Source organism: Prinia subflava, chromosome 5 (genome assembly GCF_021018805.1).
Source record: "Prinia subflava isolate CZ2003 ecotype Zambia chromosome 5, Cam_Psub_1.2, whole genome shotgun sequence".
Classification (NCBI taxonomy): domain Eukaryota; kingdom Metazoa; phylum Chordata; class Aves; order Passeriformes; family Cisticolidae; genus Prinia; species Prinia subflava.
This window is the reverse complement of record NC_086251.1, coordinates 33,598,302-33,619,510: the sequence shown is the minus strand read 5'-3', so window position 1 is coordinate 33,619,510 and position 21,209 is coordinate 33,598,302. Positions and strand designations below refer to the sequence as shown.

The 21,209-nt window shown below is 44.2% G+C and overlaps 2 protein-coding genes across 2 annotated transcripts; both read right to left on the bottom strand.

Annotated features, from left to right (window-relative positions):
• Positions 1–1,779: 1,779 nt before the first annotated feature.
• Positions 1,780–4,324, bottom strand: LOC134550594 (ciliary microtubule associated protein 1A-like). Its single transcript, XM_063397338.1, has 6 exons — positions 3,986–4,324; positions 3,660–3,860; positions 3,337–3,438; positions 2,862–2,983; positions 2,298–2,435; positions 1,780–2,187 (listed from the first exon to the last, which is right to left on the bottom strand). The coding sequence occupies exons 1-6, from the start codon at positions 4,089–4,091 to the stop codon at positions 2,095–2,097; spliced, it is 762 nt and encodes a 253-aa protein (XP_063253408.1). The 5' UTR covers positions 4,092–4,324; the 3' UTR covers positions 1,780–2,094.
• Positions 4,325–5,596: 1,272 nt separating this feature from the next.
• On the bottom strand, positions 5,597–8,302 carry LOC134550593 (ciliary microtubule associated protein 1A-like). The gene is made up of 6 exons (XM_063397337.1): positions 8,001–8,302; positions 7,675–7,875; positions 7,352–7,453; positions 6,877–6,998; positions 6,312–6,449; positions 5,597–6,201 (listed from the first exon to the last, which is right to left on the bottom strand). Exons 1-6 carry the CDS (start codon positions 8,104–8,106, stop codon positions 6,109–6,111), a joined length of 762 nt encoding a protein of 253 aa, XP_063253407.1. The 5' UTR covers positions 8,107–8,302; the 3' UTR covers positions 5,597–6,108.
• Between the last annotated feature and the right edge of the window lie 12,907 nt (positions 8,303–21,209).

The window sequence follows — 21,209 nt, the reverse complement described above, 5'->3', positions numbered from 1 at the left end:
ACAGCTGGGGGATCACAGCACATCTGCTGTTTCCATTTAACAAACTGTGTAAGTTTAGCACATTGCATGGAGCCAAGCATCCCATCGCAGACAGCTGCTCTGCAGGTACTCAGTACTGCACTCATCTCTGTACCACCATGAATGGGAAGGACTCAGGTCCAGCACTGCACATCTGTGGATGTCCCAATATGAAGACCAAGGCCACCCTGAGTACCATTTCTCCAGCCCTTCTTCCCGGCAAGACAAGCACACCTTACTCACAGGGCCACAAAACCTGTCTAGAACAAAATCTGTCCACTGCTGCCTCAGCACTGTTCCCACAGAGCACATCACTGACCTCATCTGTGAATGCAGGTAGGACAACATTTCTTTTGTACATCAAAAAACCCGGTTTTAACATTTTCCTGCAGCACAAAGGACTGAATATCCAGTCTGTTAACCAAAGCTTCATTTGCCTTTGTCCCTCCCTTGCAACAGCCAACCTTTAACAAATCTTTTCCTATTCTTTGTGTTCTCCTGTAATCTTTCTGACTCACTTGGATCTTCGTGTAAGTTTAGTTAAAGTACTTCCCATTAACCACAGGCGTTTCAAAATAAAGAGAAGGGTATCTGAAGCCCTGACAAGGAAGATGCCTGCTCGGGGTTCGATTGAGAGAAGCCGGAGGCAACCCAGGTCCCACAGCCGCTCCACGAACGGAGAACTAGGTGTAAAAGCTCGTGAATGGAGATAACGACGCATGAAACGGATTCGCTGGAGGAAATTAGTGTAATTTGCTGCTATTTATTCAGATAGTGAGGAAATTAAACCTCACTACCACCCACCTCTTGTTCCCTTTCGCCGTCGGAGCTGCCCCCACAGCTGTCAGCTCCGGCCCGGAGCCGCGCCCGGGCCCGCTCTGCCCGAGCTCCCTGCGCTGCAGGCCCCGGACACAGCCGGTGCGTGCCGGCAGCGCCGGGCCGAGGTACCGCGGGACGGGACGGCTCTCCGCCGAGCGAGCGGCGGGACTGGGTGTGGCGGTGCCGGGAATGTGCCCTCCGCCTCCCCGCAGTCTGTCAGGCCCAGCCTTCCCCTCGAGTTAAGCAGCACCAGGACGCTGCCGCCGGGATGTCCGGGCCAGCCGCGGCCCTGTCCGTGCTGCTGCGCTGCCGCATCGCCGGCGGGGCTCCTCTGGGGCTGGGCATGGGCTGGCACGGAACCGGCTCACTCCGGCCTGGGGCAGCCCCGGTTTGTGCTCACACTGGAAGCACTGCTGCTTCCCAGCACGGACACCCAGCACAGGCCTTTCTAAAGAAACGGTGCCTGACCACAGGGCTTTTGTCAAATGGGTCGAGAGTCTGACTGGAGTGCCGGCGTCAGAGCTGAGAGAGGCTTCTGCCTTGGAACAGCTGTGCGAGTTGCCCACACCAATTCCAACCCTGTTCCCTAGCAATCAGGGATGAATCCTTTTGGCATCACCACTTAGCCAGAGGGCAGAAACAGCCTCCCCAGGGTTGCAGTAGAGTCCCATCACTGGGCACGATCAAGTTTGCTGTTGGCTGGGTGCTGGCTAGTCGCTTCCAGGCTGCCTTTCCCACATGAAGACTGGATGAGGTCACCTTCCAAGATCCTTCCCACCTGGGCTGTTGCAGGATCCTATGATGATGGCATTTTCAAACTGGGAATAATGGTTCATTCTCCATACTTGTCAGTGGTCTGGAGACTTGCCTGTGAAAATGAGTTCCTGCCTGTGGCAGGAGATAATGCACGGCAGTTCTGTTTCTGGGCACCCCCTGGGCAGATGGCACCTGTGTGCACTGAAAAGGGGATGCTGAGATGGGCTTGGTCCTCGGGGCTAGCATGGGCCATGGGGTTGGGAGCGTGCAAGGCAGGGCTGGAAAGCTTTCACAGTGTTTTGCTCTGGTTAGGTGAAAACAGTGCTGTTGGAGATGTCAGCCTGGCTCATGCTGTTACCTCGCTGCTCTCGCCTCTCCTTCATCCTGCCATGTTTTGGCTGAGGCATAGACATGAGACAGTGAGAGCCAGTGTTCTGCAGCCATGCACATGTAAACCCCCACAAAGGAGGAGCAGAAAAAGATCTCTGTAGGAATCTGCCTTTAATCAAGCGTTTCAGGTATTAAAGAAGCTTTGTAGAGAGAGTGTCGGAGTCCAAAAGTGAAAGCAGGATCCCGGGCCTTGGTCACTGACAACTGAAAGGAGAAAGCGGGAAGAAAGGAGGTGAAGATGATGCCTCATTCTCCAGAGCTGTCCTCAAGTGAAGGCTGTCCAGCATAGCACATGGGTGGGCAGACTGCCTTACCTTTCCTGGGAAGTAGTCTGCTGGACCTGGAGCTGTTCCTGTGCCAGCAAGTTGGGTTCTCAGTCCCATTGAGTACTTGGGAGCTCTTCTTTTGTAGACGTCCATTTCCACATTGTCAAACGCCGCAGGACCTGGCGTCTGCAAGAGGAGCAATGAGGTTGGTGCGTCCCAGAGGCAGTGCGGATTTTTGCCAGGCACCCACGAGTGCTGTGATGCTTTAGGTAGCTGGCCAGAGGAGCAGAGTGGGAGGTCTGGAGCCTTAGGAAGGAGGGGTCCTTGGGAGGAGAGATAGATTTCCCAGAAGACGAGGGAGATTAGTGCCGTTACTGCCAGTGAGCTGCACCGTGCCAAAGCTGCTGGTGTGGAAAAGTGAGGGACTGCAGGTGTCAGTGTTGCTGATAATAGCAGAGCCAGAAGCCCTGTGGCTTCTTGGGCTTTGCTGCAGGTGCGGGAATGGTGTATTACATGGGGATACAGCAGGCCCTGAGGCCCTTCTGCCCTGAGGAGAGCAGCTGAGCTGCTGCTGCTGCTGCTCCTGTGAGAGAGTAGAGAAGCACAGCTCACCTTTGCCAGGTCTTGAAAACAGCTCTGATATTGACTCTTCCATTTCATGGAGTAGCAAGGTTCAGCATGGGTGTTCACTGTGTGAGGTCCCAGAACCCTGGGCAGGGTGTAGGTGCCAGGACCTGGAAATGGAATAAGAAGAGAGCCCAGGTGAGTCCCCTGGGAAAGGGTGCAATGCCTGGGTGGAAGAGAGTCAACCTGCCAAGCTGGCTGTGAGGAGCAGGAAGGGTATCCTATCCCTCATCCCAGCGCCTCTGTCTTTTGTTGCATGTGATGTGCGTTGGCTGTTCGGAGCCAGAGCTGCTGGTTTTTCTGTGAGAAGGGCGAAGCTGGTGCTCTGGGACAGCCAGGAGTGTGGGCACACTGCTGTGCCATGCAGCTTCCTAAGCTTTTTGCAGAGCCTCTTGAAGAAGCTGCAGCCACTCCCTGGAGGACACGCAGGCTGTAAGCGTGTCTGTTTCCCCGAGTTCCGTACCTGGCGTTCGGAAACCTGTTGGGTCCTTGGGGCGGGACTTCATGCTACTCGCCGGTGCAGTGAGGTAGACATGTCTGTCGGCAGGCTCCGTGGTGTAGTCACCTGGGACAGAGAAGGAGGCAGGACAAGAAGTGAACCCGGGGACCGAAGTGTAAGCCAAAGAGGAGGAGTCAGGAGGAGGTGCTCGGTCTTGCTTGTTTTCTGTCTGGAACTCTCTGAAGCCCATTCGGGGCAGGAGTGAGGGGTTTGTGCCCCAGTGGCACAGGGCAGCTGTAGGGTGTGCTTGTCAGGCCTGCAAGAAGGGCTGCAGAAATGCTGCTCACTGGGTCCAGGGGTGACCTGCATCTTGGTCGTGGGACGTGCCGTCACATGTGCTGATGGAGCCACATGCTTCCCAGTCTTGGTGATGGATGCATGGATGAAGTAGCGAGGACCTGGTGAGCAGCTGGCTTCGGTGAGACTTTTGGTCCCTCGAAATGAGTATGCAGGGGCTCTGTATCTGGTGGGATCATGAGCCGTGTGACCTGGGAGGAAAAGCCTGTGAAAGGACATGTGCCTGCAACTGTGTAGTGAGAGGAGGTTTTGAAGTGGAGGCAAGCAGTGTGCTGTGCCTCCCATTGCCACTGCCTCCCCATGACAGTTGGCTTACCTGTTGTCCCAGGGAGCCAGTACTTGGGACCCGGGGTGCTGAACTCTGCAAGGATTGGTCCCCGTCGGGGATGAGGTCTCCAGGTGCCTACCCAGGGTCCCTCCATGCTGGTGTAGGAAAACTACAGCAAAAACAGGAGATCCACCAGGGAGCTTCCCTGACACAGCCCTGGTTCGGAGCTTTCCTGTGGCCCAGAGCAGGAGGAAAGTGAAACTGGCATCACGAAGGAAAGTGAAGAACAACAAGAAGCAGCAGATGGAGGAGAACGAGGAACAGGGGGAGGCAGCAAGTTAGAAGCAAAGATGCAGCAAAAACTCCCAGCTGTGCCCTCACGCAGGAATTGTTGGCCAGGCCAGCAGCAGCACAGAAGCGCAGTGCTGGCCTGGCAGGGAGGTAGACTCTTGCACGTGTACACACAAAGTTGCTCAGCTGGAGTGTGGCACTGACTGGGTGAGGTGCAGGGGGGGGCACCAGCTCCTCAGTGACGTCATAATCCATTGCAAGGTGGATCCAGCATCACCGATGTCTCTCAGCATGTGACATCCCAAAGAGCCATTCTCACCCAGTGATGAGCAAAGCCCCCTGTGATGTTGACACCCTCCAGCTGTTCATGATGCAGCGCTGCTGTATTGCCTGCAGAGCTGCTCTGGGGTTGGGCATAGAGCTGCCTTGGAACTGGCTCAGTACAGTGTGGGGCAGCCCCAGTGTGTCCTCACACAGACCTGCTTGTATCCTCATGTGCAGAGACACTTTCTAGTCCAGCAGTGCCTCAGCACTGGGCTTTTTACACCAAGCAGGTTAAAGGAAACTTATCCAACACAAATTTGTTATGAATAAGCATGCATTTCTTTATTTCAGTGCCAGGAACATGGGGATTACTCCTCCAAATTTGTTCTCAATTCCAAACAAAGTTGATCTATTTTATATGCTTTTTTTGCTGTGTCATTTTTACATATGTCCTTCTACATACTATGCATTATATACTCATTCTTATATTTAATCTTTACAATCATTGTTTTCACTAGTTATATAACTTCAATAATATTCCCACCCAAAGACAACCATTGACAATCTCTACTGAAACCCCTAATTGGCATGCTTGATATTCAGATTAAGATGGGAAGGGGAGGAGGTGTCCAGGCAAACTAACTGGTGTGCATGACAATTTCCATAGCTTCTTGAAAAAAACCAAAGATATCTGGTACCTTTTTGATAAGGTTTTTCTGGTTGCATACAGTAAAAAAGGCACTCCTAATATTCCTATACCATATACTTCACAATTTTCAACTTGTTATTAGAACTAACATTTTTTCTTTTTTATTATTAAATTAATTATTTTATTAGTATATTTATAACAGGCTGAGTAGTCTGATGTGCTGGTCCCAGAGCTGAGAGAGGCTTCTGCCTTGGAACAGCTGTGCGAGTTGCCCACACCAATTCCAACCCTGTTCCCTAGCAATCAGGGATGAATCCTTTTGGCATCACCACTTAGCCAGAGGGCAGAAACAGCCTCCCCAGGGTTGCAGTAGAGTCCCATCACTGGGCACGATCAAGTTTGCTGTTGGCTGGGTGCTGGCTAGTCGCTTCCAGGCTGCCTTTCCCACATGAAGACTGGATGAGGTCACCTTCCAAGATCCTTCCCACCTGGGCTGTTGCAGGATCCTATGATGATGGCATTTTCAAACTGGGAATAATGGTTCATTCTCCATACTTGTCAGTGGTCTGGGGACTTGCCTGTGAAAATGAGTTCCTGCCTGTGGCAGGAGATAATGCACGGCAGTTCTGTTTCTGGGCACTCCCTGGGCAGATGGCACCTGTGTGCACTGAAAAGGGGATGCTGAGATGGGCTTGGTCCTCGGGGCTAGCATGGGCCATGGGGTTGGGAGCGTGCAAGGCAGGGCTGGAAAGCTTTCACAGTGTTTTGCTCTGGTTAGGTGAAAATAGTGCTGTTGGAGATGTCAGCCTGGCTCATGCTGTTACCTCGCTGCTCTCGCCTCTTCTTCATCCTGCCATGTTTTGGCTGAGGCATAGACATGAGACAGTGAGAGCCAGTGTTCTGCAGCCATGCACATGTAAACCCCCACAAAGGAGGAGCAGAAAAAGATCTCTGTAGGAATCTGCCTTTAATCAAGCGTTTCAGGTATTAAAGAAGCTTTGTAGAGAGAGTGTCGGAGTCCAAAAGTGAAAGCAGGATCCCGGGCCTTGGTCACTGACAACTGAAAGGAGAAAGCGGGAAGAAAGGAGGTGAAGATGATGCCTCATTCTCCAGAGCTGTCCTCAAGTGAAGGCTGTCCAGCATAGCACATGGGTGGGCAGACTGCCTTACCTTTCCTGGGAAGTAGTCTGCTGGACCTGGAGCTGTTCCTGTGCCAGCAAGTTGGGTTCTCAGTCCCATTGAGTACTTGGGAGCTCTTCTTTTGTAGACGTCCATTTCCACATTGTCAAACGCCGCAGGACCTGGCGTCTGCAAGAGAAGCAATGAGGTTGGTGCGTCCCAGAGGCAGTGCGGATTCTTGCCAGGCACCCACGAGTGCTGTGATGCTTTAGGTAGCTGGCCAGAGGAGCAGAGTGGGAGGTCTGGAGCCTTAGGAAGGAGGGGTCCTTGGGAGGAGAGATAGATTTCCCAGAAGACGAGGGAGATTAGTGCCGTTACTGCCAGTGAGCTGCACCGTGCCAAAGCTGCTGGTGTGGAAAAGTGAGGGACTGCAGGTGTCAGTGTTGCTGATAATAGCAGAGCCAGAAGCCCTGTGGCTTCTTGGGCTTTGCTGCAGGTGCAGGGAATGGTGTATTACATGGGGATACAGCAGGCCCTGGGGCCCTTCTGCCCTGAGGAGAGCAGCTGAGCTGCTGCTGCTGCTGCTCCTGTGAGAGAGTAGAGAAGCACAGCTCACCTTTGCCAGGTCTTGAAAACAGCTCTGATATTGACTCTTCCATTTCATGGAGTAGCAAGGTTCAGCATGGGTGTTCACTGTGTGAGGTCCCAGAACCCTGGGCAGGGTGTAGGTGCCAGGACCTGGAAATGGAATAAGAAGAGAGCCCAGGTGAGTCCCCTGGGAAAGGGTGCAATGCCTGGGTGGAAGAGAGTCAACCTGCCAAGCTGGCTGTGAGGAGCAGGAAGGGTATCCTATCCCTCATCCCAGCGCCTCTGTCTTTTGTTGCATGTGATGTGCGTTGGCTGTTCGGAGCCAGAGCTGCTGGTTTTTCTGTGAGAAGGGCGAAGCTGGTGCTCTGGGACAGCCAGGAGTGTGGGCACACTGCTGTGCCATGCAGCTTCCTAAGCTTTTTGCAGAGCCTCTTGAAGAAGCTGCAGCCACTCCCTGGAGGACACGCAGGCTGTAAGCGTGTCTGTTTCCCCGAGTTCCGTACCTGGCGTTCGGAAACCTGTTGGGTCCTTGGGGCGGGACTTCATGCTACTCGCCGGTGCAGTGAGGTAGACATGTCTGTCGGCAGGCTCCGTGGTGTAGTCACCTGGGACAGAGAAGGAGGCAGGACAAGAAGTGAACCCGGGGACCGAAGTGTAAGCCAAAGAGGAGGAGTCAGGAGGAGGTGCTCGGTCTTGCTTGTTTTCTGTCTGGAACTCTCTGAAGCCCATTCGGGGCAGGAGTGAGGGGTTTGTGCCCCAGTGGCACAGGGCAGCTGTAGGGTGTGCTTGTCAGGCCTGCAAGAAGGGCTGCAGAAATGCTGCTCACTGGGTCCAGGGGTGACCTGCATCTTGGTCGTGGGACGTGCCGTCACATGTGCTGATGGAGCCACATGCTTCCCAGTCTTGGTGATGGATGCATGGATGAAGTAGCGAGGACCTGGTGAGCAGCTGGCTTCGGTGAGACTTTTGGTCCCTCGAAATGAGTATGCAGGGGCTCTGTATCTGGTGGGATCATGAGCCGTGTGACCTGGGAGGAAAAGCCTGTGAAAGGACATGTGCCTGCAACTGTGTAGTGAGAGGAGGTTTTGAAGTGGAGGCAAGCAGTGTGCTGTGCCTCCCATTGCCACTGCCTCCCCATGACAGTTGGCTTACCTGTTGTCCCAGGGAGCCAGTACTTGGGACCCGGGGTGCTGAACTCTGCAAGGATTGGTCCCCGTCGGGGATGAGGTCTCCAGGTGCCTACCCAGGGTCCCTCCATGCTGGTGTAGGAAAACTACAGCAAAAACAGGAGATCCACCAGGGAGCTTCCCTGACACAGCCCTGGTTCGGAGCTTTCCTGTGGCCCAGAGCAGGAGGAAAGTGAAACTGGCATCACGAAGGAAAGTGAAGAACAACAAGAAGCAGCAGATGGAGGAGAACGAGGAACAGGGGGAGGCAGCAAGTTAGAAGCAAAGATGCAGCAAAAACTCCCAGCTGTGCCCTCACGCAGGAATTGTTGGCCAGGCCAGCAGCAGCACAGAAGCGCAGTGCTGGCCTGGCAGGGAGGTAGACTCTTGCACGTGTACACACAAAGTTGCTCAGCTGGAGTGTGGCACTGACTGGGTGAGGTGCAGGGGGGGGCACCAGCTCCTCAGTGACGTCATAATCCATTGCAAGGTGGATCCAGCATCACCGATGTCTCTCAGCATGTGACATCCCAAAGAGCCATTCTCACCCAGTGATGAGCAAAGCCCCCTGTGATGTTGACACCCTCCAGCTGTTCATGATGCAGAGCTGCTCTGGGGCTGGGCACGAGGCTGCCATGGAACTGGCTCAGTCTGGTGTGGGGTAGCCCCAGTTTGTCCTCACACAGACCTGCTTGTGTCCTCATGTGCACAGAGACCCAGCACAGCCCTTTCTAGTCCAGCAGTGCCTCAGCACTGGGCTTTTGTCAAATGGGTTGAGTGTGACTGAACTGCTGGCCTCAGAGCTGAGAGAGCTGAAGTGCTGAGAGCTGATAGAGGCTTCCGCCTCAGAGCGTCTTCAAGGGCTGCCCACTCTAATTCTCACCCTGTTCCCTAGGAAGCCAAGGAGAATCCTTTTGACATCACCACTTAGCCAGAGGGGAAAAAACAACCTCCCCAAGATCCAGAAGAATTAAGCAGGGTTTGTCTCAAACTTTGCACTTTCCTTGCTTCAGCATTTCCATTAACTCCTGCTCTGGGGGGAAAGGGGTAAGTAAACAGCTTACCTGCCTTAGCTTCTGTCCAGGCTCAACAAGTGGCCTCCTAATCTTACTTAGCAACAATGTAGGAATGGCCTTCTTTGGAGGTGAATAAATGTTGTGAGTTAGCTGTAACTGCCACTTTTATTATTATTTATTATCTATTTATTATTTATTATTATTCATTATTTATTATTTATCATTGTAAATGCAGGCATTTACAATGGGAGATCCCATCAATAGGCTCATAAATAAGCTGGGGAGTTGATAGTGTCCAATGTCCAAATTGTATCTTTTGATGCTTTTCCAAGGTCTCTGTGCTACAATCTTACTAGTAGAGAGGAGGGACTAACCAAAGCTATCAATAATCTCAGTTGTTCTGGCCTCTCCATTTGAGGGCCCCAGTATCTGCATCATTCCTTAGATGCTACCAGTGTATTCAGGCACGTTTCTCCCTTTGATGCCCACTTCTCCAGGTTGTTTTTGGAGTTCATGGTCACCAGGATTTTCAGCGTTGATGCTTCAGGAACACATGAACTGTTTCAAGGTTTTTCTGGGAGGGTTGGACAGAGTTAAGTTTCATTATTCTGATTTTGGTAGTAGTGTGTGAATATCTATGCCTGCACTATGAATGCTCCCGTCAGGTTTTTCTGTCCCCAGATTTCATGACTCTTTGTTAATAATACAAATCATTACCCATGCTTTGTTTAGTGACCCTTTAAGGTTTTCAGTCTCCAGGTTTTTATGGTTTGAGACCCTTATGGCTTTTCTTTCATTGCTGTGCTACATGGGCTGTGGTTAATATAGCACCCATTAGGAAACACATTCTGAAGCATATAAATTGTGAATTGAATGGAGATGCGCTGGGTGAGGTAAAACAATGGAAAGACAAACCAGTTTAGAAGACATAAGAGTCCTTTAACACAAGTTGATTTGTAGAGTGCAGGGCACTTAAACTTCAAAGATACAGACAGATAGAATTTTCCCCCACTGGTCAAGTACTCATGCAGTATAACCAGCAGTTTTCATAACACTTGCAGTCTTTGATACACTAAGAAACTGTATATGAGCTTGTTCTCTTACCATAGGTGAAGCAGATGTTGAGAAGACTGGCAAGAGTTAATACATTACAAGTGCAGCTGGCTAATCACATTTCTTGTTGGATTATATTAGAAATGCCAGCATTAGATGATGAGGCTTAACCAGTTCTTGTGTTCTTGGTGACATTCACTGAAATCTTCTGCATCCATTTTTTGTCCTCCCGCCTTTCACTGTGTCCAGTATCAGTGCAAAGCTATCAATTAAGTTTTGTTTAAATGATGCTTTGGAGCCTACTGATGGCAGATCTTCCTTGGGGCTTTGTTTTCATTCTGGAGACTTAAAAAACAGCCATTCTAGTAAACAGCCTTCTTGGGTGATGGTAAGTTAACTCTGAAGCCTACTGATAACAGCTACAGAGGAAAGCTTTGCAGTGGGTTGGAGGTGTTAAAGCTGGAGCTCAATGATAGCAGCCCCTCAAAAGCATCCCACAGAAGGGCATTTACCCTGGAGCATATTGATAGCAACCCCAAGAACCATCCCTAGTGCAGAACATTCAAAAAATGAAGGGGACAGCCCTCAGCCCAAAGGCTGTTACCCAGAGCTGCCATCAGTAGGCTTCAGAGCCTAGAATGAATGAACGCTGGAAGTTTATTCATATAGTCTGTGAATTGCAAAACAGGATAATTTACTGGTATTGAAACTGGCAGTGGGTGTAACATATTTGGCACATTTTGAATATACTTAGCATATTTTATTTCAAACTTCTTAAAAGGATGTGCTGTAATTGATCTGTGTTTAGTGAGAGTATGGAAGAATGTTGCTGGAAGTTGTAGCCTGTATCAACAAAAAAGGATGGCAGAATTAAAAGATGCCTATTAAAACTGATTAAGCTCTTCAGAAGTAATTACTGTGTATGATATATTATTCACAAATATCTGGATACCTATACATTTTCACTGCATGTTACAAGATCTTTGTACAGTGCACTTTAAGAAGTGACACAGTTGGCTTCATTGAAACAAAAATTAGTGTAACAGATTTTACCTGTATGTTTCAGAGATAATTCCAGTGATGTGGAAGATCCCTGCTGTACCCACAGCTCCCAGCATAATACATGCTGGTGCAGTCAAATATCAAATTGTATGAGCTCTAGTGTATGCCACACTAGATGCCTTCTTTGGACAAATAAAAGGAAAATTGTTTAAAAATCAGCAATGAAGTTGGATCTAGTTTCAGCTTTTGTTTTTAAAAGAGATGGAGGCCTAAATAACTATAAATTTGAAGGCTTTCGTATCTGTGCAGTTCCATTCTGATTCAGTTAAGGACAGAATTTGAGTCTTTACCTCTCATCAGCAAGATCATCTTTACAATTAATGAAAATCCTTAGATAAATTTGTCTGATTTTCTTTTTTCTGGCACTATGAACCTTTAACAGCAGTGCCCCAATACTAAGAAACACTACTCAAAAGTTTAATTACATGGAAGTGGCAAGAAGTACCCACCATGAGCATTCTTTCAGTTCAGAGAACACAGACTAGACTTACCAGACCCTCCTGTACCTCTGTTTTTTTAAGCATGTTAAGCATTTTCATTGATATCGATTCCACTAATGTGTTTGGTGTCAAGTGTGTAAATGCACTTAGAGGTCCTGACACTGCCTCTATAAGCCCTTCAAGACTGTAGAATTGCTGCTTCAGTCTAGGGACTCATACATGAATGCTTGCTGGACCAAACAGTATGACAGATGTTTTTTGACATCCAAATGAAAAATAAAAGAGAGACATAAAATCCAAATCACTAATTACATTTTTGTTCTTAGAATATATGATGATAACTGTATGTTCATAGGGAAAACTAATTTGATTTACATCTCTAGTAATTAAATAATTACCATGTATTTAATAAATCCCAAACAAATCTTTAAAACAAAAATTTGAGATTGTACAGGCATCAAAATCTATATATCACATAACTTATGGTTTATACAACCAGGAACTGGCTTTTACAGCTCTAATGCTTCTAGGGAGACCATGGTATATGTGGAATAACTATGAAAACTAGCATGGGATGGGAGAATGTGTTCTATAGCAGGGCTGTGTTTCTGTGTTTCTAGCCACCCTGCACAGGTGGCTAGCCTAGGGAAAGGTGTAACTCTGGCCTCTTCCTCTCAACCCTTTAGTTGAGCTGAATGGAGTTGCTCACTAAGGAAAGAAATACATGCCAAGTACAGCTTGGCTCCAGTTTACTCCAGAGGCAAGGAGATAATCCAGGGACAGATCAGTAGTCTCACTGTGCAGCATCTTCTTCAGGGTTTCTAGCTAGTTTGTACCAAAGAAACCATTACATTAATTTCACATCAGTTAACACTTTAATTCTTCAGTTACCTTAGTGGAAAAAAATATTTTTTATCTTCACGTAAGATAGCATAGGCTTGAAATCAAGTCTGTGATAGGTAATTTGTTTTGTTTTGTTTTTTTTAATAATCATAAATTTATTTTGAACTTTTCAAATAAAAAGCAGAAAAATAATATTATGAAGTAAAGAATATTATCTAAGGAAAAAATTAGTTTGCAAGAAGAGTATTACCTTCTATTTTTGGAATTTCTCTAAGATTCCTGTCTCGGCTGTATTTCAAGAATCTGTCTATATGTTGCATTCCTGATCCTATCAGCCTCACAGATCAGTTAATAAAAGTCAATCAGTGATTGTTTAACTTGCCTGCTACTGCCTGAAGCAGAATTACAAAAGCTAAATGTGTTCAAAACTCCACCAGGAGTTTCTGTCACCTTAAAACTCCAAGTGTATGACCTCATGGCAACTAAAAAATAAATATTCCACAACAGCTTGAAGAAACTTGCAGTTACTATGCATTCATGTCAACAAAATAAGAAATCACGCTTGAGGAATAGCAATGTTTTCACTTTCTGGTCTTAGAATGATTCATTTAGAAATGGAAACTAATGGCAAAAGGACCATGAATATGAAACAACTGACAAGAAGAAACTAACAAATGCAATTAATTAGAAAATAGTAATTTGATTGCTAAGTGAGAAGGTTTATAAGCAACACAGAATTGTCATGTGCATTAATCAGGTTCACTGCAGTTGCAATTAACAGTCCAATACTGAGCTTCCTCACATCTTCTGAATATCCTGACTGATTTACCATTAATTTCTACATAGTCCTGACTTTGAACTTTCATTAGTGCTCATTCTTCTGCATACTCAGCTGGGGTATATTTTGTTTCATGAAGATGACTTTCAAATGCACTAAAGTAATTTGTTAATGCAAATTGTTTTACTTTCATGAAATCACACACAATTTTTGTTAAATGTGAGGAGAAACACTCTAATTAATTGCTATAGAAACAAATCTGCAATCAGCTTTCATTATTTTTTAAGTGAATTGGGGTGTTATTCTTATAATGAAACAGTATTATATCTTCTTAATCCATTGCTCTAATTTGTAACTTTGACCTGAGAATTAGTGAAAATATTTTACTCATGTAATGGGAATTGGAGTTAGCAAATAAAGTGATTGTTTTTTAGTTCAATCAGGAATTTTAGTTCAACTATTTTAGCAATAGTATTTTCATATGCATTTTCTTTCAAAAATAATAGTATTTCTTCTCACTAATATATGTTCTAGAATCTTTAAGATGTAAAAATTTGGAAGAAATTCTCTATCTTGTATACAACCAGAAACCGACATGCCATTAGACCTCAAAGTCTAACAAAATTAGATGCTGACCATTTTATAGTAACCTTAGCAGTCCAATTGTGAGTGATTGGGCAATAACACAAGTCATCCAATTTGTAGACTGTCTTCCTTCAAAGATTGAGCAGCTTTTGCAATATGAGGGGTTTACATGCCTAACACTGGAGATGTGGCACCGTTGCAAAATTGTTTGGGAAATGCAGCAGTGACTTGGCCAAGGAGGTGTATCTAACCTTAGCCAGCTCAGCCAAGCAATGCTGTCATTAGGAGAATATTAGGCACGTTTTGCAACACAAACTGAGATCAATTTCTTAAAGCCAAATCACATGGTGTTCATATTTTTCAAAACTCACGATGGATCATGGTCTTGAGTTTAAAGGACATACATGTGAGAAGAGCTCAGGTTTTAGAAGAGGCATGGATCTGAACTTACATTAGAGAAGTACTGAAGAAGTTTGTGCTGCTTTTAATTAGCATGGATTATTTAATCTGTGGAAAGTTAGAGTTTAATATTAGAAAGATGAGACTTGAATACCCACACTGCTGTGAAATTCTGCAAAACGAAGAGTCAGATTTGGGCTTTAGTTTCTCATTATCAGTTTCTCATTGATAGGCATAGGAATTTTCACAGTCAACATGGACTTATTCATACATGTAGTTTAATTTCATAATGCATAGTTCAATGCAAAAAGAGATTAGAATATCAGTCTGTATCAGTGCAGTATTTTGTTGGTTTGTTGTTGTTGTTTTTTTTAATATTTGACTTGCTATGAGTAGGATTTTTGGAAAAAAAATCCTTACAGTAAGCAAAGTTCATGGAGGCTATCAAGAAATAGCCTTACACTTCAACAGAAATATTTTCATTTGGTATGGCAATCAGCCTAACTCCTCTGAAGGCCTCAGAATCAGTTCTGCTAGGTTTTCTCTTTCCTCTGGTTCATTCCTCAGCAATATCACCCAAATTGGTGCTACTGGTTCGTTTTGCCCCGGAGCTTTCAAAGGAAACTGTTGAAATAGATCAGGCCACGTGCAGTCTTGTTTTACACAGTTGCCAGACTTGTACCATTAGAAAATGTGGTGCATTTATTTTAAAGCATCCTTTCCACTGCAGTTGTGTGGAACAATGATCTGCTGAATTTAATTCACAGATCAAAGAGGGAGGAAATTAACCAACACAGTAAATTGATTATTTCATGGGTGACATAACCAAGGCAATGATTTATCTTAATAAAGAGCAACATCCCTCTAGTCCTTAACTGAATTCCAGCCAATGCAATAATACTCAGTTGTTAATGACTTTGATGTTGATGTGGAAAAGTGAATGACTGTATAATCACTGAAATGAGACCTCATCACAGTTGGAAATGTTTAAGCCAAATCATTTTGGACTGTGAAAAGAGCCCTGAGTGGTATAGATTGGCTGGGTCCCAGATTTTCAGCCTTAACTAAACAGGGCCTGAAAACTTTATCATACTGCCATGCCTCAGGCTAGTCTGCAATTCTGACAGCCCCAGAGAATTGCAGTTTAATATATATGTGTGGACTCACTGCAGAAAAAGGATTCAGGATTTATAGAATGCCATGGAGGTACACGAAACCCACCTCACGCAGGTAATGAACTCGAACTTCGACTCCCAAGCAAATCCCATGGCCAAACCTGGCAAAGAGGGGCAACACGCCATGCTGGTGACGCCGCACAGGCTCAGGCTCCGGGCGGTGCCGGCGGTGGCAGCCCAGCCGCGGGCCGAGCCCCGCCGTGCCGCCGGCAGCGCAGCCCGGCCCGGGGCAGCCAGGGCAGCTCCGGACTGCCGCAAAAGGCTGCCATCGGCCACAAATACCTGACCGTCAGCAGCTATCTTTAGCAGAGGGAACAGAAGAAAGGAAACAGAAGTCAAATAGGAAAAATTGTACGGAGAGCTTATGTTTATATCCCGCATCACTAAATATGGTTTAGGAGGCTGAAATGCAGATTAGTCATTTGTAGCAGCCTTCACCTCCCCCTTTGCCCTTCCCTGCGAACTCTTACAATAACAAACCAGGCTAAAATTAGAGCTGCTTTATAGTACATTAATTTGATTATCATTGTCTCGGCACTGATTGAAGACCTCACATCGGTAGGAGGGATACCCTTTACATCAAGCTTCCCTGATGCTGATGCTCAGCTCTTGGATCCAGGGAGGAAGTCAGGTCAGTTTTTACTGCTCAGGTTTCCTTCACAACCACTCAATTCCCAGAGAAGGATTCCTAGCATTGACGTTACCCCGTCCATGCCTTGTTAAATTTTCTTTTTTTTAAAAAAAAAGGACGGGAAGAACACTTTGCATGCTCCCAGCCTGGCTTTGCCCCATGCACACAGTGAGAAATCAAGAGGAGATGAGGGAGGAAGATGATGATGGCAAATTACAAAGTTTGCAAGTCCAGCTTTTCTAACCTCAGCAGAGAGGCAGAGGCAGCTGCAGGTAGGTTTGGAGGAATTTCAAGAACTCACCCTATTTGAATACCACACAGCCTCCAGGCTCCAGAAACATGATACTCTGATGCTGATCATTTAAGGAAAAAAAGGGCTAAGGATTATTAAACTGCTCATCCAGGCCTGCAGCTGGGGGTGACTCAGAGGGCAGAGTTGGAAAAATGCCCATGTGGCAAGATTAGAAACTCATTTGTGTAGTTTATATGGCCTTGCCAGGAGCCTCCGTTTTTTCCAAACCTTCAGTTTATTAACTTTAAAAGCACTCCTTTCCTGTTGGGGATCTGGCATGGCTGCAGCCCGGCAGCTCTTTCTCCTTTTGCATTAACAACACTTAAAGGCTTTCTTTCCTTTTCAAAATCGACTGTGTGAGATCATCTGGAATTTTCAAATGTGCTCGCTCTTTCTTTTCATTTCTTTCTTTGTCCCAGGGTTCAATTTAAATCCAAGTGCTTTTAAACTAACTGTATTCAGCCAGCCAGCACTTTCAGGAGTATATGTTATGAAAGCAGGAAAAGAAAAGGCCTTCTTGTCATCAAAACCATAATAATTATGTGTCAAATGTAATTACTGCTCTGTGGGTAATACATCTAATACTCGGTGACAGAGTAAGCAACCTGCAGAAGTAGAAAGTAACTGGTGGCAGGATCAAATTGATATAAAATTAACCATCATGCTTAAATACTCTGTCTCATAAAGTTCTACCAAAAATGCAAAGGCAAGGAAAAAAGGGTTTTTTTCTTCATCTAAAATTGTTAATATGCAAAAGCTCAGTTCTCTCCACCTCCATACAATGAATCACAGCTCTTTTAAAATAAGAAACACTGCTATAAATGTGAACATTACAAGGATCACACTCTTGTGAAGGAGCTCATCTAACAGGAAGGAATTAAGTGTGGGAGTTCTCTCCTCTTAACCCATTATGTTTGCTCATTACCTTCACACTGCACACTTGATTCGCTCGATAAGAAACAAGCTTTCCACATTTCCCTACCTTCTTTAAAATACACAAACTAATGAGCAGCTGGTGAAGCTGACATGTGCCTGTGAATTTGAAGACTACTGAAATGTGTAGTCATATTCTGGAGGAGCAAAAAAGTGCTATGTCAGGAAACAGTATTCTAAATATGATAGCATGTGTGAGAAACTTGTCCAGTTTAAAATATACATGTCCTCTCCTCCCTAACACTCCTCTGAGGAGACTAAATAAAATCTAACATATTCAAAAAACACTTTAAAAGTTAATGATTTGCTGATGTGAGTCTAGATCCTGAAAATAAACTTCAATAACTGTGTTTAGTAGTTACATTCGGAGTAAAATCAATTCATCTAATTGTTACATAAAGGCATAAGTTTTTTGTAGAATTGATGTTTTTACTGATGTTTTTAATGTTATGTATGCATGTGTCTTTACTAATTTTTGTAGGACTACATAATGGTAAAGTTAAGAGTAATTAGAATACACTAAGTGGCTCTACATTCTACTCCTCAGTTTTACATGCTCCTGCATGATAATCAGAAAACCAGGATTTCTGTACATTTTCATTTCAGCTTTATTAACATGCTTTGATGTTCTTTACATTTTCTTTGTCTTTCTATTTCAGGAATATTATGTTTCCTAGCAGATGTATTTAATGAAATATTAATAACATTAGAGATATTTGAAAAGCTCAAAAGATTTTCAAAATGTCTTTACATCAGAATTAATTTTTTCAATTTAAAGTTTCTCTGAAATTTTGTAACTCTAAATACTCATCAACTAACTATAATGGTTCATCATATAAGGAAAATTCATGCTTATAAATTATTACATTGGAAGCCTGATTTTAAAGATCACAGTCATCCAATTAAACAACAGTGTTCAGTCACAGAATTAAAATCAGGTTTTTTAAAAACCCAAGTGCTCCCAAATAAGGAATTGACCAATATTTGGTGATTTTTAAATTGCAGACTTGGGAAAAAGAAACCCTGGAAAATGCTGGACAAACCACTAGCTTTTAAAGATTTAGTATGAGATATTTATTCTTTTCTCTCTAGGCCTATTCTCCTTTCTCCACATATCAAAAACAAAGCCCAGAGGGGATTTTTTCTGATTTTTGAATGCTCCAAGTGTTCTAGCAAAAAGTAAATGCAAAGTTTCTCCAATATTAAGTGTGAGAAAAGGAAGGCATCTCATGAACTTGTTTTTGCCTACTCAGTAGGTATGTTCAAATACTATTCTGCTTTGGAATAAGACTTTGGAACACATTTCATTGACTGCTAGACTATGCATATGCAGGCATACTTAGCAGCATTTGCTATCAGTCTCAGAGCAAGAGTGCTTGTAAAGGTTATTGGTATTACCTAGAACAGGTGGATTATAGGAAAGTATTTCCTCTAATTATTAAATACTCCTGCTCAGTATTTTCATGTGTTTATTTCTTGAAAAGATACGACGAGTTTGTCTCCTATAAATGGCTAAATGGCACCAGCTTTAATTTATGGAAAGTAGGCACTAGAGAGATCCACATTCAAGCTAGCAGTGAGAAACTGATTGTACCATAATGAAAGAGCAGTAGTGACTAACAAGGGTTATTTCCTCCAAACCAAATTTCATCCTAATGGATGAAATATTTGGGCTTTGCCTGGTACACATACCTTGGGTCTTCTCAAGGGTGCTTCCTTTAAATTTCAGTAATATTTCCAGTTCCACTGGGTGTCCTACGTAATACAAGCAGTGCTGTCTATAGGCATAATTATCAGCACTTGAGGAACACAGGCCCAAAAGCATTCTCTGGCTCTTTTGATAAATAAGACTGATGACAATAATGGCTCAGAACTGCCAGGTTTGGATATGGTTTCTGAAGAATTAAGTCAAGATGAAAGAAATCATGTTTTCAAACAGTATTGTTCTCTTTAGAATGATGCCCCAATTTATTGAACTGTACTCATTGGGTCCCAGGTTCAAATGCTGCTTCTGCTCATCAGTCACCACTTGTTGCTTGAACTAAACAACACATCTGTAATTTTCAACTTGACTAGAATTAGCTCCCCCCCTCAAAAAAGTTTCAAATACTTCTGACTGGCTTCTAAATTGGAAACACTTGTAAGAGTTATATCTTTTCCTGACATAAATTAGTGACAAGGAGTTTATATAAGAGCTGCAGACAGAAAAATAAAATAGTGCAATAAGTATTTCAGGTACCAGAAAAAGGATTGCTGCAACTAGGTAGGTATAAGAAAAAAGAATATGTGACCCCAGCCTGCTGACTTCCTATAATACCAAAATAGATGCTTGATACCTCTGTTGTGCTAACCAGAAAATGACTGCCTGAAGCAAGATCAAATGTCTCATTAGCACTTATAATCACTTCCATAAGATGAAAACAGATGAAAGAAGAAAGGATGAAATTCAAACAGTAGACGAAAAAATTGATCCCTTTTGTTCTGTGGTGTGCCTTCTCTCTCAGATGGGCCTCTCTCATAATTAACCTGAGTTCAACAAAGTCATTATAAATGGAGTTCCAGAAAACCTGATCCCAGTTTTCACAGTGTTCATAAATACAGTGGATGGTTCTTTGTATAACCACCAGTAATTACATTAAAGCATAAAATTTCTTCCTGAAGAAAATTTTAATAATAGACTTATTACTACCCTCCGAACTGATGACAGCAGATTCTCTCACCTCCATAGTTCAATGTTTTCAATGTGGGGAAAAAAAATCAGCCTTAACCATTAGAAAAGTAATGTTCTTCCAGAATTCTAGAAATCCACCTTGATTCCATCTCATCAGGGAAGATATCACTTAATTTATTCTAACCTATGGGTTGTGCTAGCCTATGAGATTGCTATTGATGATGCATGAAGAATAATATGGATTCATATTGCAATTGCATGAATTTGATACGTGGATAGACCTACCGACACACTGAATACATGAAGTAAGGGATAGCTACGTGCAGTTGCTTGGCTACATTTAATGACTTTTGACATGTGTTCAGGAGCAGAATGGTAATAAGAGTTTGTTTTTAAGTCATGCTAAAGAGATGGAGGCTACTGCAGTCACTCTGCATAGTGCAACATGGTAAGGACTACCAGATTTCATCTTTCAGAAAAAATGACTGATCGATCAAAGAATATGCCAGGTGATGCTAGGTGATGTTATTTTTCCATGCTTGTGTTTCTCTTAACTATAACATCCAATATTTAGTAAGGAAGCCAATTCTGTGACAGTACTTACCAGAAATACAGGGCTCAGAACAGTGTGTTAAGAGAAAGTAGTTGTAAGAATCCATAATTTCTTCCTATTTAATTTGTTATGGTTTACTAAAACACAATATTTTTAGATTAATGTAGGTACTGTTTTACTTTGTTGCTGCTTAGATTGCTGGTATTAGTTTCTATCCACAAGTACAATAATTCAAATCTACTGACCTGACAATGTGAAAGTATTTGGACCTAAGTGCATTAAGACCAAGAAAGATCAGAAACAGTTTGAATATTAGCATTTCCTTATAATTTTCCTGTCTTCCACTTAAATAAAAAGTCCTCAAATATCTCTGATAGGAGGATCACAAGGAAGAATGTCTAGCACAATCAAAATAAATAATTTGCATTTAAGGATAAGGCTAACATTTATGAAAAAGATGGATACCTGTCTTCATATGATTTCCTTGGTGATGGTGGTATTTACCTCCAGGTTCTCCAAATACGTATTGTTATAAATGATTTATGAAAAAAATGAACTTTCAGAGAGACTAGATAGCACCCTACTGAAAAATTCTTTATGGTCCAGTGGGTAGATACTAACTTCTGGTTTCATACTATGAATTAAACTTAAGTGGATATCATCACAGGAAAGTTTGGTTTTGTCAGAGTTTTAAGAAGTGACTTATGAATTATAAAAGTCTGAGGATGTTCTCTGTGAAGAAAAAGTTTCTGTCATATTTATTT

Coding starts and splice junctions, on each gene's coding strand:
- LOC134550593 (XM_063397337.1), bottom strand. CDS start 8,106: ATGGAGGGACCCTGGGTAGGCACCTGGAGACCTCATCCCCGACGGGGA. Junction 7,454..7,674: donor GCAGGTCACCCCTGGACCCA/GTGAGCAGCATT, acceptor TCTCTGTCCCAG/GTGACTACACCACGGAGCCT. Junction 6,450..6,876: donor GTTTTCAAGACCTGGCAAAG/GTGAGCTGTGCT, acceptor CTTCTCTTGCAG/ACGCCAGGTCCTGCGGCGTT.
- LOC134550594 (XM_063397338.1), bottom strand. CDS start 4,091: ATGGAGGGACCCTGGGTAGGCACCTGGAGACCTCATCCCCGACGGGGA. Junction 3,439..3,659: donor GCAGGTCACCCCTGGACCCA/GTGAGCAGCATT, acceptor TCTCTGTCCCAG/GTGACTACACCACGGAGCCT. Junction 2,984..3,336: donor AACAGGTTTCCGAACGCCAG/GTACGGAACTCG, acceptor TTCCATTTCCAG/GTCCTGGCACCTACACCCTG.